The sequence below is a fragment of the Eupeodes corollae genome, chromosome 1, assembly GCF_945859685.1.
Source record: "Eupeodes corollae chromosome 1, idEupCoro1.1, whole genome shotgun sequence".
Lineage (NCBI taxonomy): Eukaryota > Metazoa > Arthropoda > Insecta > Diptera > Syrphidae > Eupeodes > Eupeodes corollae.
In genome coordinates this window covers 40166909-40182463 of record NC_079147.1, presented here as the reverse complement: position 1 = coordinate 40182463, position 15555 = coordinate 40166909, and the positions used below count along the sequence as shown (strand labels likewise).

At 32.5% G+C, this 15555-nt stretch overlaps 1 protein-coding gene across 1 annotated transcript; it reads right to left on the bottom strand.

Moving 5' to 3' along the window:
- Positions 1-1938: 1938 nt before the first annotated feature.
- On the bottom strand, positions 1939-15093 carry LOC129941796 (cardio acceleratory peptide 2b). Its single transcript, XM_056050521.1, has 4 exons — positions 14772-15093; positions 2933-3079; positions 2634-2862; positions 1939-2565 (listed from the first exon to the last, which is right to left on the bottom strand). The coding sequence occupies exons 1-3, from the start codon at positions 14842-14844 to the stop codon at positions 2636-2638; spliced, it is 447 nt and encodes a 148-aa protein (XP_055906496.1). The 5' UTR covers positions 14845-15093; the 3' UTR covers positions 1939-2565; positions 2634-2635.
- Between the last annotated feature and the right edge of the window lie 462 nt (positions 15094-15555).

Sequence of the window (15555 nt, the reverse complement as noted above, 5' to 3'; positions counted from 1 at the left end):
TTTCAACATCCACAAATGAATTTGGAGTTCGCCACATCAATCAACAGTCAACCAGATTGACCGTATTTTGATCGACGAAATACACGCTTCCAGGATCAACTAACATCGAATCGGATCACAACCTCGTTGTAGCCAAGGTAGCACTTCGGGTTTCCAGACCCAAGGCAAAACAGGGATGTGCTGGGAGAAGGTACAACGTCGAACGGCTACAAACGCCAGAGATCGCCAAATCCTTTTCCGACCGAGTTACAAGTAACCTCTCTCTCACAATGTATCGAAAACCAGTGGCAACATTGGCAAGATGCAATCAGAGAAGCCGCCTCTGATGTGCTGGGCTTCAAACAGCCACCAACAAGGAACCCCTGGTTTGATGAGGAATGTCGGCAGGCAAATGCAGCCAAACAACAGGCACGCAAAGCGTCGCTGCAAAAAAGGACGAGAGCTGCTCATGAGCTCTATGAGCAGAAGAGACGAGATGAGAAACGACTACTCAGAAGGAAAAAGAGAGGGCATGAGAAGCGTGAGGTCGAAGATGTTGAGAGGTTTAAAGCAGGAATGAAGTTCGAAAGTTTTATGAACAGGTTAAACGAGGATCATAAGCCCAAAACGGAAGGCTACAAAGACGAAAGTGGAAACATCATAGTGGAACCGCAGTCAATGCTGAGGATATGGAAGGACTACTTCTGCAGACTGTGTAACGTTGACGACGAACCTAATTCCGCTATCAGGCAGGGTCATTCATTCAACATAGACGCCGAAAGCCAAAAATCCCGTCCTCATGACTAAGACGAAGTGAATATTTCCATATCTAAGCTGAAGTCTAATAAAGCTGCTGGAGCGAATGGCTTGAATGCCAACCTCTTTAAAGCAGCTGGTGATAAGTTGGTAAGGAGCCAAGTTATCTCTAAGATATGTTCGGTAGAAGGCATGCTCGATAAATGGAACCTTAATATTGTTTGCCCGATTTTGAAAAACAGAAGACCTTCTAAGATGCACTAACTATAGAAGCATCAGTCTACTTAACATTGCCTGTAAAATATTCTCTGCCGTAATATATAAACGTCCCATTGTCAACGACCTGATATCCTTATCAGTGTGGTTTTAGACCAGAAAAGTCCACAATCGATCAAATATTCACATTACGGCAGATCCTGAAAAAATTCCAAGAACACCCACCATTTTTTCATCGATTTCAAGGCCGCATATGACAGCATCTACAGGGACGAGCTGTATCAAGCCATGTCTAGTTTTGGCATCCCTACCAAACTTGTCCGTTTGTGCAGGATGACCATGGAGAATTCACGCTGCACCATAAAGGTTGGAAACAACTTAACAGAACCTTTCGATGTCAAAAAAGGTTTTAGACAAGGTGATGCGCTGTCATGCGATTTTTTTAACATAGTTCTTGGAAGAATAATGCAGCGCTCACACGTCAACACTAAAAGGCACTATCTTTCAAAAGTCTGTCCAATTACTAGCATATGCTGATGACATTGACATAATCGGAAGAACTCAGCGTGATGTGAATGGGGCTTTTTTGAGTATTGTGGCAGAGGCGGCAAAAATGGGTTAAACGGTTAATGAGGGCAAAACAAAGTACATGCTGTCATCAAGAAATTACTTACAATACCGACGTCTTGGTCAAAACGTCAACATCGACAGACGTAACTTTGAGGACTTAGAAGACTTCAACCACCTAGACTCCACTGTAAACGCCGAAAACAACACCAGCGCTAAGATCAAACGAAGAATAACTCTTGCTAACCTTCAAAGTTTGTTGGGTGAGGCCGTAGTTGACACAGGGCTGTAGCACCGCCTTAAGCAAGTAAGTAACTTGACTTTTCGTCAATTGTATAAATCTTTTTTTAATTAAAATAATTACTGATTAATTAACAAAAGTTTGTTATGCTTCGCATTTATTTGCAAACACTTTTAATTAACAATATATAATTATACATTTTTGCAACTTAGTTTTTCAAAATATTATAACATTTACGCATGGGTATAATAAATTTAATGTTTTTACATGAAATTGAAATAATAAGGCATAATAAATGATTACCATATATTATTATATGAAACCAATGACATTTTGTAATAAAATATTTGTTTATACAATTTTTAAAACCAAGATTTTCACCATAAGAAATTTTACATTCTTATAGTTCGAAAAATCTTATCCAGCCTGATTTAAAAAAATGTATTGTTTCCTTTCGTTAAGTTGGTTGTCAATTTTTATTACAAAGTGCATTCATTTTATTTAGAATTTATATTTTAATGAGGTTTTATATATTACAAATGTATTGTATGTGTTAATATTATTTAATTGATCTCTTCTTTTTTAAATATTAATTTATATATATATGTGTATTAAATGTATGCATTAACAAAATTTATAATTATTAAAATATATTTATTGTTATTTAATTTAGTATAAGTATTGTTGTTTTTTTTTGGGATTTTCTTCTTTATTTTTATGTTTGTCAGCAGTGTTTTCATATAATGGTTTTTACTTAATCATGTTTTTATTATGCCAGGGAGAGTCAAGGATATATTGCGCAGGATCTGGAATGGGATAATACATCATTAAACTTATAAACATCAACTTATGAGTGCAATGTTATCCAACTAACCTTTACAATTGTTCAGTTTTATGTTCATCATCCATAATGCTTCGCTTTTGAATTCGTCCTAGTCTTGGTCCAAACCATAATCCCGAATTAGCACTTGGTGCAGTTCGTTTGTCCAAGGATTGTTGCAAAGCAGCCATGCGTGCCCAATTCCTCAGTTGTGAATCAGATCTGCCAACTCTTGGGAAAGCAACCATTTTTGCCCTTTTCATTTCCGAAATTTTTGGATATTCTAATACAAATTTGCAAATAAAGATGATTTGATTTAAAACATAAAGTGGTACATTTTTTTAAGGACTTACCATCATATTCTTCATATGAAGCTGGAAATAAGTTATCATAGCCTCCAGTTTGTTCTGAAAGACTAGGATCACTGCGTCCAACACGGGGAAAAGCAAATAGGCCAGCAGTACCTCCACCTCCTCGTCGAGTTTTACTCTGTTCAACTTCTGTGAGTTTAAAAAAGACAACAAAACACAAACAATTTGAAAATCTAAGTTCACATATTAATGTCCAAAGGAAAACAAAACAAATCTGGGATTTTATCCCTAGTCCTTAATTCAAAAAATACAAAGAACAACAAGCATTTATAGGACGTGGGAGGTGTATGTTAAATTCTTTTCAAGATAAAAAATACATATGTAAAGAAAATATAAGATTTATGTCCTTTTATTAGAATTAACTGCCCACGAATGAACAAGGTGACCCAGATTTATAAGAATGAAAAGGACATTCCGAAAAATTATAACAAATGTAAATAAGAGTTTTAGAAAGAATAAACATTAAATTAGAATCTGAAACACCTTTTAATTTATGTTGATTCGAATAACATAACATCTTTTATTTGGAAAAAAGGAAAGCGCCTTAAGGGCAGGTAATTGTAGCATCATAACATATACATTGGATAAATATGACTTTTATAATTCGTTCGCATAAGGATCAGAAATTTGCAACGAATTATTTGTTGCCATATGTCTCGACTAATTTAGTCTTTGGGCATAACCATAATACTTCTTTTTCTCTATTCACCAAGGTACCCACATTTTTGTATATTTATAGAAAATTTAATATTTACTTCTTGTGCAAATACGTAGTAGAGTTGAAAATTAAAGGAAATTTATGATTGAATCTAGCTAAAATGTTCAACAAATTAAAGATTCATTATCTTGGTTGTATGTCAGTTTTTTTTAGTTTTTCAGAAGCATTGTTAAATTGGTTAAAAAACTAACATTTTTGGACATTTTTAAAAATGGTTTAATGAATGCATAGATATTTTTAAAATTAAGTAAATTACAGTCTTAAATGAGGGACGAATAAATATTTTTATTTAAATTAAATTTTAAAAACAAATGTGTTTGAAATAAAAATTGTCTACTCATAAATACCTATTTTTTTATTATATTACAACAATTAGGGTGAATGTGGGGGGGGGGTAGAAGGGTTACGTTCTTGTTTTTGTGTTTTTAAACAGGGGTGAAAGATGCATTACCTTTAGAGTCCATATTTGAGGGTAAGAAGTCAGCTATATAAAAGCAAAAATTGTTTAATGAGCAATGTGTCCAAAATTAAGCTACAAAGCTTAAGAGCAATGAATGGCTTTAAAAAGATTAACTAACTGTTATTCATATAAAGCTTAACTGAACTTAAAATACGTTGAATACTTTAAATTTAGTTTTCCAGTATCGTTTTTCAAAACAAAAAGATACAAATCGCATAAAAGAGTAAATGAGTTAGTAAGCTTTTCACAATCAAAAGACAAAAAGAGGAATCAAACACTGTCTATTTTTGAAATGTTAAATATGTTTGAAGAAATAGTTGTCATTCAATTGAATATTTATTAAAGTTAACTAAGTAAACTAAGTAAGTATACAGTTTTACACACTTTTTAAAAGTTTTGTATTTGATGAAAAAATGAATAGGTTCTGAGCGTTGGAACACGAAACATATTGCTGTGCTTATTAATTGTCATAGCGAATCTTTATTTAATGGGAATTTGAAGCCTTATGCTTTGCAACAGTAAACATGTTGGAACTATTAATATTCAAGGAATAATTATATTTTTACCCTTTGTCTAAGTTTTGTGACACGCAGAAATAAAAGAAAAAACTCCTTGCAATAGACAACGATAAAAAGTCTAAGGGCAGTAAGCATCTAATAGTATGCAATTAATTAGTGTTTCAACAAAAGAATCGATAATCTACAATTTTTTAGTCTTGCGGGCTGATCTGCTGAAATAAGCTGGGAATGAGATATTTACCACTGTTATAAGTAGCTTAAGACACTCTCCAGCCTTGTAACTAGTTCGAGACCAAAAATTATGTCTTAATATGGTTGAAGTACGTACAAACAAGCAAACAAACAAACTGAATTTCACATTCATAATATTTGTACATTGCTCTCAAAAGTACTGGAGAGCGCTAGGAAACGCCACCAATTCATTCAACGAAATGATAATATTGGTATGCTTGTCGACTTTTACAATTCCCGTCAGCTGGTGTTAGGTGGAACCCTTTTCCCACAAAGTTACTTGTCGTGATTTTGCAAACACTCTCAACGACAAGGCGTGAAATGAGGGGTCAAACGCAAATGTTCCCATTGAGGCGTTGTGGGGCATGGTAAAAAGAGTTTTTATTGAAGCTGGATCTGAAACGGTACCGAGGCAATCTAGAGATTAGAATTTGTTTGGATATCCCAAGACACCAAGACAAAATTACACACCGCAGAGCACTCAAAATAAATATAAATAATGAAACTGATACTCATCGGATAACGGTTTGCGAAGGGAGTATAGAACGGCTCAAAAGGTAGTGAAGAGGTGTGTGAGACGAGATAGGAGGGCCAGATTAGACAAATTGGCAGCAAGCGCTGAGGAAGCTGCAAGAAGAGTTAACGCGAGGATGCTGTAAAAAATAACTAAAAATCTTGTAGGCCAACAAAATATTGTTAACCATCTTGTTCGTGACACGAACTGTAGTCTTTTAGTGTCAATGGAAGACCAATTGCAGAGATGGAATGAGCACTTCTGTACATTGCTGAACAATGACCAGATTGCAAATGCAAATCATCAACTGTCGGACATACGTAGACCTACCATTATTATTAATATTGACCCCCCGACATGTACGGAAATAAGAACCGCGATACGTCTTTTAAAGAAGAACAAAGCAGCTGCGCTGGATTGCATACCTACCGAATTCCTCAAAATGGACCCCGACTTGGCTGCCGATATCTTGTTGCCACTTGCTAAGTCTGTTTGGGAAAACAAAACCTTTCAAAGGGTATGGAAGGACGGGGTAATCGTCAAGCTACCAAAAAAAGGTGATCTTAAGAACTTCAATAACTGGCGTGGAATCACCATTCTGTCCGTATTTCCAAAGTAAATGGCAACCATCATTCTCGAGAGGATAAAATCTAGTCTACGCTCAAGAAACATCAAGCGGGATTTTTCAGAGGTCGATTATGTGTCAACAACATCAACACCTTGGAAATTATCCTTGAACAATCGTCGGAGTACCAATCGCCGCTTTACCTCATGTTCGTCGATTTTGAAAAGGGCTTTGATCACTTTAGTCGTGATGTTATCTGGAGATCGCATGTTGCTAAAGGCATTCCTGATAAAATTGGTGCTGTAGTAAAAGAGTCTTAGAACAACGCAAGGTGTTTCGTTTTGCACAATGGATAGCATTCCGATGCATTTGAAGTCCGACAGGGAGTAAGACAAGGTGATGTATTGTCACCGATTCTGCTCTTGTTTGCTATTGATGATGTTATGACTGCTACGGTGGCTGAACAAGAGACTGGGTATCCAATGGCACCTTAAGGAAACATTAAGTCATTTGGATTAATGCCAGTAAGACTAAGTTAATGGACACCAGCCGAAACCAACAAAAACAGGTTATTGTGGGACAAGTGGCAGTAGAATAGGTCACCCAGTTCAACTATCTGGGAAGCCATTTGGCACTCGATGGTGGAACGGACCTGGATGTCACCAATAGAATAAATAAAGAACGTAGTACATTTGATATGCTTTCTTAAACATTGCAAAATTCTGTCAACCGCAGTCTACGTTCTATCCTGAACATCTGGTGGGAATAAACCATATCTAACCATGAACTGTGGCTCAGGACTGGGCTAACAAAAGTGGATGTTGACAACGCGCAGAGAAAGTGGCACTGGATTGGCCATACATTGAGGATACCGGACGACAACATAGCAAAGCAGTGCTTTCAATGAAATCCTCAAAGTAGAAGTCAGTAAGGAAGACGAAGAGAAACATGGAGATCTTCTGTCAAGAAGGAAGCTAGGTCAAAAAATTGGAGACGTGGTCCAAGCTGAGGTATCGTGCTAGGAATAGAGAGAGATGGAAGGAACTGGTGCTGCCGGAAACGAAAAAGAAGAAGAATATTAGTACAGAATTATTGTCAACTGTTCCCTTGCACAATAAGATGGAAATGGTAGTTTTCTAAAATTTTTTCTAATTTAACATTTGGACAGGATCATTTTTCTCTATCGCACGTTAAATGGACTTATTCAATAGTTATAAGCTATACACCTTGTAGTGCCTGAAATGTAGCATCTTTTCGATGAAACCACACGACAATTCGCCACGGTCAAGTTTAATTTGACCGATAATTAAATGTTTACTCTTATTTTTGAGAATTATCTACTTTTAAAGTACGGGACGCGACGGTCTGAGTTTTTTGAAGAGATGTGATGGTTCAAATTTAATGAAATTATTGGTACCCGTGGAGTGATTTTTAGTGCATACCACTGTCATGCCAGAGGTCTTGGATTCAATCCCTACCTGTGCTATCTAAAATTGTGTTCACGAGTACTGCTTTTTGCAAAGAATTGACAAATAGTTGTCATGAAATCTGCTTTCTCAAATTAACCGCTCGGATTCGGCCTAAAAATGTAGGTCCCCACCCTACATCCTATCCCTTAAAACATTCCTAACACTCAAGAATGGTTGAGAGTTGTTGCGCCACCCAATTTATTTGTTAAACGACATATTACTCGTAAGACTTATTTCTTGCAGATGTGAAACGTTGTCATATCTTCAAAGCGGGTATCACCAGTATCCCTACCATCATTTAGTGGCCTTTCCATAACGTTCTTAGAGCTCTACAAGTAAGAATAATATAATAATATTCCTAATAGTAAATTATTGTTATCATGACAGGTTAACGTTCTATTGAAGATCACTTCTAGATTTATAGTAAGGAAGTTTGATAGTAATTATAATACTTGCTTAAGATAACTACCCATTTGAATTTGTTGGTATTAAGAAGCAGTCCATTGCAAGATGCTTAGTTGGCTATCTTTTCCAATTCCTGATTTAAAGCGAAGGAGTAGTCGTCAACTATGCCCAAAGGACAACTTTTTATATTTGTATATCATCGGTTTAAAAGTCTTGATAACATAACCGATTTCATTGATATATATTAAAAATAAAAGTGGGGACAAGATTGAGCCTTGGGGAACTCCTTGTTGAATCGATAGAAAATCTAATTAACTTATATTTAAGAAAACTGCTTATTTTCTTTCGCTTAAAAAGAAGAAATAGTTTTTAAGCTTCGGAAGCAGCACATTGGAAATACAGAGTGATTCACAATTTCAAAGACTTTTCAACAATCTAATAAAACTAACTAGGTCAGCCTTTAGATGTTGGATTTTAAATGGGCTCGATATCTTTACAAAATGAGTTTTTTAGTATTGGAAAGTTTTTAAAATTGGTGAAAGAAAATCCATAAGGATATGGAAAACATAAGGAAGAAGCATTGAAAGAATGGCCCTGATAAAAATAGGGTTCATATCATCAGATCCAACTGCATTAGATTAATGCTTATGAAGCATGTTCACGCAGGAGATGATGATAAAGGTTAGTTCCTGAGCGAAGTATGTTCTCTAAAGCTATAAACTGGCGGCGGTTAGGTTCATTTATATTAAAGTCAGCTTAAAAGTTTGGTATTTAATTCGCGATTCCTAGCTTCGTCCATCAGAATTTATAATTAGATGTTTAGAGAAGAATTGTAGTTTTGCTCGATTTAACTCTTGAACAACTTTGTTTCATAATAATTTTTACAATTCATGAATTATAACAACCTGAAAACGTTTCACAGCTTCTATAAGTTAAATAGATCACAATGGTTTAGCAATAATTCTATGATCCTACTTTGGTAAACCATCGAGGTGTTTTATTGGTAAATGATTATTAAGTAACTGATTATAAGGTTAACACTTAAGAAACCAACCTGGTTGTCGGTGTTAGGAAGATGTCATTCCAATTAATTATGTTCATATCATTTTTGAGAGATATTTTATTCATATTTCTAAAATCTTTAAACTGAATTGTATAACCTAGTTTTTTTCACACTTAGTGCCAAAGTCCAAACTTTACTGTGAATGAATACCATAATGTTTATCAAAAATGTTTTGCTGTTTACTTTTGGGCTTACTTTCGAGACCGAAAAATTAATGACATGTTTTTGTGGTGTTTTAGGTTTTTGAAAAATGTTTTAATTTATCTTTCGAATTTAAGGCCAACTAAAGGGCGTACAAAAGTGAACCCATTAAACGTCCATTAAACCAAAAACAAATTCCTTTTGACCAAGTAATGAAATAAGAGTTGCTCACTAAAAAAATCATTAAATATTTTGCTTACAAAGATTGAGTCTTATAAAATTGGTTTAATTTTTAATATTAAATCAAAAATTCCGATTCCATTTAAGTTCTCCGAATATTTAGAGTTCTAATCATGTTTTAAGCAAAAAACAACACAGTAACTTCTGAACAAGGCATATAGAAAATATTATATTCAAGAGCCTTCATTTATTTTCAAACATTTTGTTCTTCGCATAAAATTACATATTTTTGAGTTGAACATGTTAATAACGTTTAATTTCTGATGAATCTGAAATACATATTCATCGAAAGAATTGAACTTAAAATTTCAATTAATTCATGAAAAATATAATATGCCTAAACTGTTGTACCAAAAACACCTCAAGGAGTAAAAGCTTAAGAGTTGGCAAAAACAAATGCAAATCCTTTAACAGTAGATTTTCGTCAAGGATTTCCTAGTTTTTACTTTTTGAATAAAATAATCATATCAGCCTTACTTGCAGACAAATTTATAAATTCGTGTAAACCTTGAATTTCTGAATTAATTCTTGGTATGTTTTCATGTTAGAATTACGATAAACAATTCAAAAAACACGATATGACCATTCAACAGATCATTTAAATGTCTGATCCTATCTTTAAAAATGTAAATATGTATGTTAATTTGAAACAACAGCAACAACCAACAAAATATATAATTGTCAAAAATTGCCACTTAATATCTCTGAGGTTGTCACCGTAATGTTTTTTAATCCTAAAATAAATCGCTCTTAAAACACAAGTTTTAAAGTGAGATAGCATTCGCCACCATCACCCGATATCCTGTCCTATCCAGTATCCACCCTTAGTATAGTCAGTTTTAAAATAATGGCTTCATCTAGGATGCAAAAGAAACAACCATTCATTGAATTATATGTTAACAGGAAGATTATGCAAATTTTGTGTTCATAGCTACCGAGACACAAAAACAGAGTGTTTTGTGATTTGAATTCATTGTTCATTTCGGCCCAAACAAATAGTCAAACACCTCAATATTATGTAGATAGATAGATAAAGATAGTCGTATAAAAATAGCTAAAAGTAAGTGAAGCTTTATGGTAGCTAATAGATTTTAATATATTTTTTAGTCGTTTAAAATTGGTTTCAGCAGAAGAGCACAGGTAAAGGGGAGTATATTAAGATAAATTTATGGCAATTGTATAGATACTTGTATAATATTCATACAAATCGACAGACAATGATTTTTGGTGTTTTTGGGGATTACACTTTGACAGGGATTAGTAGTTAGTTGAAAATAATATCGAGGTATAATGGAGACATCCTATTAGAATTCGAGCAACTATATGCATACTTTATTATTGATTTTATAAATAAGAAAATTTAAGTTTTTTTGATCTACAATTTTGCTTGGATAATAATTTTCTGAACTTTTTTTCCACTTTAAAAAAAAATAAGTTTAAATATACAAAGATTTTTTTGATTTTTTAAATAGAAATCGATAAAGAGTATCAAAAAATATCTTTTCGTTTGTCTATTCTTTTTTATTTCTCGATATCTTTTTGTATATTTCCATCTGTGTGGAAAAGTATCTTCAAAATCGCACAATAAAGGAGAAAGTTACAGCTTTTAGACCTATTGCTAGATTATGTGATACTTCTTAACTCTTTGAGTTTATTATATTATTGAATCACTACATTTTTATCTTAAACCTATAATCGTTCCAAACAAGAACGGTTTTACTTTTATAATGGAATTAATTGAAAATTGTATAGACTCATTTAAAGGCAAACAAAATTAAGCTGAATTTGTACTGACTTCAGTAAGGCGTTTAACAAACTCTCACTTGGAGTTTTGATTGTTAAGTTAAGAAAGAAATGAACATTTTTCGTTAAATGACTTCAATCTTATTTATTAGATAGATCATTCTCTGAAATTTTCAATGTCTGCGAAACAAATAAGTCCAAAGTTAAATCTGGAATTCCACAAGGAAGCCATTTAGGCTCCATTCTCTTTATTTAATTTATAAACGAATTTTCGTCTGTGTTAAAACATTCTACGATGTTATAATTTTTAAAACTGTTTCAAGTTCCCATGATTAAAAAGAATTGCAATGTGACATCAAATCTTTTTTTAAATGGTGTGGTCGAAACTGTCTACTTTTTAACGTTGATAAATGTCAAACTATGAGCTTTATGAGAAAGCTTTATGTAATTTCTTTTAATTATATATTTGACGGAGTAATATTGTAGCGTGTTAATGAAATATCTGTTCTTGGCGTGTTATTTGATGGAAAATTGAAATTTTCACAACACATCAACTTATAACTATAAAGGCTGATTCAGTTTTTGATTTGATTTTTACCATTTGTTCAGCCAATTCTGAAGTACGTATGTCAGTGGTGACCACCAAATTATACTTGTCATAAATCCAGGCAAAAAGTTTCCTGAGATTTGCGCTGAGGGTAATGGGTGGGCTTATTCCAAGGACCGCCACCTTAACAGCGCAGACTTAAACCTTTTGAAATGCCGAGTCTTGAGAGCAGACGTTCTTATTTATGTTTGTGTTCATTGTTAAATTGGAAATATTATCTCATTGCTCCTTACATCTCATATCAACTTTAGTATTCACCTAAGAAACCTCAATAATTTAACCCAATTGTAAATGTATTCCAAAGTGTTGGACTTATTATAAACAATATTCCTCTTTGAACAGCATGTTTAAAATTTTATCAATTTAAGTTTAAAGATATTAACTTGTTTAAAATAATAATAATAAGAAGTCTACAAGTTACAAGGTAAAACACAACATTGTCCTTAACAATAAATTGTATAATGATTTTGCAAAGAACAAATCAGTTAAAATCACGATTTCAAGGTTTTGAAAAAATAGTTGTGCAGTTAATTTTTAGTGTTTATTTCAAATCCGAGCTACCATTTTAGCTTTCGGCCCAAATTTCAAAAAGTATTCGTTTTCAACGTTATTTGTTTAGTTATTCAGTTTATTTTAAAAACTTGATGCAATAATTAAAAAAATTAAGTGGCGCAACAGTCTGTAGAGAACCAAGGCCTAGTGAATTACAACTCTCAACCATTCCTGTGTGCAAGTAATTGCAGGGATGGAGGGGACCTTCAATTTTAAGCCGAATCCGAACGGCTATTTTGAGAAAGCACTTTTTCATGACAAGAATTACTCATGGAAAATTCCTCGGAAGAAGCAGTACCCGTAAATAAAACTTTAGGTGGCACAGGCAGGGATCAAACCCAAGAACTCTCGAACTAACCATCATGCCACGAGTACTACATGTAATGTATATGAAATAATTGTCAAATGATTTATTTCAAAACCAAGAATTCCATATTTTGAAACCGAGTTTAAAGATTTTTGTTTGACATAGGAAATCCAACAACTCAGGAAGATTTTTGGAAACATTTTTAAAATTCTATTAATAAAAAGGAAAGCTTAGGAAACAACCCTTTAATGAAAAACTAAAGTTCGACAACAATTCGGGTTTTTATTGATCAGTTCACTATAAATTTAACGATTTAAGCTCTTTTTTGAGAGATATATTTTAATCTAGCTTTAATTCAGCTCTTTTTTGAGAGATATATTTTAATCTAGCTTTAATTCAGAAAAGTGTTAAAAAATGTAAGCAATTTTTGAAATCAACATTATTAATGTAGGAATGTTTTAGTGACTCGGAAAATTACAACCAATTTTCAACTATCAGCTTATATGAATTACTAAAATTGAGTGTTAATACAGGAGTGAACACAGTGATATCCCAAAACTTTTAACTATTTTTGAAAAATATTGAACATAAATGACAGCCATATCTCTAAGAGTTCGAATAAAGTATTTTTTGGACAGAATATTGATTCCATTTTATCGATTAGGATATCAATATTTTTGTATGGGTTTATTTAAAATGACAGATTTTCGAAATACATAATTATTCTCTATAAGTGCAAAGTTTTAAAATATAAATTTTGGAATTTTTTTCCCAAATTTATTATAAGACGAAAAGACTTTAAAAAAATGTATTTTAAAAATCTTATGATCCTCTATTACCAATCAAATCAAAAATATCACAAAATTTTTCTGAAACTGATTAGAAGAATAGTATTGTATAGACGGATTTTCTATAAGGGCTCTTCACAAGAGAGTGTACAGATTTTTACACAGCTATCATTGTAGAAGAAGACTTGTGAAAATGTTGGGCACAAGCGAAATGTCACTCCCTCACATGAAATAAAATTTTAAAATCGAAGTGAATTCCAAATAGAAATTTGAGAATGAGTTTTTAAGAAGAGACACATTGATCTTGAAGTTTTAAATTTAGAAATGTGAAGGGAAAATATAGTAGAGTAAAGTATTATGCATTCTTGTTGTGCGGTTTTAAAATAAAATCTTTTTACTTGACAATACGCCTAAAATTAAGGTTAACAGCAAGTGTATGTGTTTTCTAAGTTTGAGGATTTTGAATGAGTTATTTCAACAGCAGAGAACATTGTCACATTTTTGTCACTATATTAAAGTTTTTGACGCATGAAGGTTTTGTAGATTATAACCATATGAAAAAAGGTGAACACTTCCTGCCCTGTAGGAAAAATCCTCAGCACTAGTTGGAATTTTTGGTAATGTCGAATATTCGTTCATTTCAATAAAAAGTACTCTAAAATAAATATTTTTGAAAAATTAATTGAAACGTCTGATATTTTCAAAAACTGTGTATTATTTTCTAAGGATTTAACTAAGAAAATGTGTGTATTCAAATGGATACGAATGTTAGCTAAAGATAAAGGGACTTAAAATTGAATATTTTTTATTGAAGTTTGTATTGTTTCAAAATACTTGGTCAAAATGTCTATTTTTTCAAACCACTGAACAACTGATTAAATGTAAGTTATTGCATTTCTGTCAAAACTGGTCCTTAAACATTTTTAATGAGCTGATTTTGTTTCCAGTTCTCAGCGATTTCATGATTTTTCAATTCTTCAAAAAGAAGTTGAAACCATATGTAACAAACTTCTTATGGTCTCAATTTTTCAAAAAAAATTAATTTTTCACACTTTCACTAAATAACTACATAAATACAAATTTTAACGTATTTTTTTTTCGTAAAAAATCAAGAAATTTGAGAGTTATTAGGGCGAAAATAGACCTAAGAGTTGATAAGCTACTGAAATATTTTATTTAAATTAAATTCAATTTAACTCTTTCAAAATGAAATTTGAAAACTATTTTTTTTGTATATTACTAGTGATATTTTATCATTAAAGATAAAACGTTTTGAAAAAAAAAATAAATAAAGTTAATTTTTACAATTTAAGATATAAATAACTTTGAATATTTGAAAAGTAGCTTGAAACATGGCCATTTTATTAGTAAAGATTAAAATGTTTTAAGATTAAATGTTTTTTATTAATTTAATTTGTCTTCAATTTAAATTTTAAGTTTTAAGTAAACACTTATAAGTCGTTTAGTATTATTTAACAAAATTGCACTCTAAAAACTCACCGGCTGATGATGAGCTAAAAAGCAAAGCTGTTAGCAGAAATGAGCAGAGCATCATATTTTCACTGAATTTCATTTTTGAAAGTGTGTTGTTTTTTGTTAGCTTTATAAATTAGATTTATCACAAAAATAAACTTAGTTTATTCCTTAGATATCACCAACCGCGAATACAATTTTTATGTTACTTCTTTCACAAAATTAACTTAACACTGTTTTATCCGTGGTCGTGTTTGGTTTCAGGAAATCCTTTTATCTTTTTCTTGTGTCTTATTTTTTGTATGAACCCCAAAGAGCAACTGGCACTTTTGAGTTCTTGCCTCGAAAGATGCTTTTTATATTGTGGTTGGTATCTTGTGAATATCATGTCCTTAAATATCCTTGCAAAAGCAAAATCCACCAACAACACCCACTCCCACACAATCTCGGGTATAATGGTTTGTATTTTGTATTTAGGTTGGTTAGGTTAGGTCTTATAGGTGTACCTACTCCGAATTTCGGAGAGATTTACGCAAGCGTTTGTCTGAGATCACTCACATGTCACAACATCATGATTCTTTTTCTGCAGGATTCATCCCATCAGTGTATTCAGTGGATATAGTTACAATATCCTGCTGATGCCTGTTGATTATATTATTGTATGGGAATATTTCTCTCAACAGGTGTTCGGTAAAAAGGATGAGAGAGTCCTAATATAAGTTTTAAATGAAAATTCTTTTTTTTTAGTAGGTATGGGATTTCTTTATGCATGATTTTTGGATGTCGTACCTTTCAAAGTAGTTCTGACGTT

Excerpts from the sequence above, each read along its gene's own strand:
- LOC129941796 (XM_056050521.1), bottom strand. The coding sequence starts at position 14,844 with ATGAAATTCAGTGAAAATATGATGCTCTGCTCATTTCTGCTAACAGCT. Across the intron at positions 3,080-14,771 it reads TTTTAGCTCATCATCAGCCG|AAGTTGAACAGAGTAAAACT; the intron begins GTGAGTTTTTAG and ends TTAAACTCACAG. Across the intron at positions 2,863-2,932 it reads TTCATATGAAGAATATGATG|AATATCCAAAAATTTCGGAA; the intron begins GTAAGTCCTTAA and ends AATTTGTATTAG.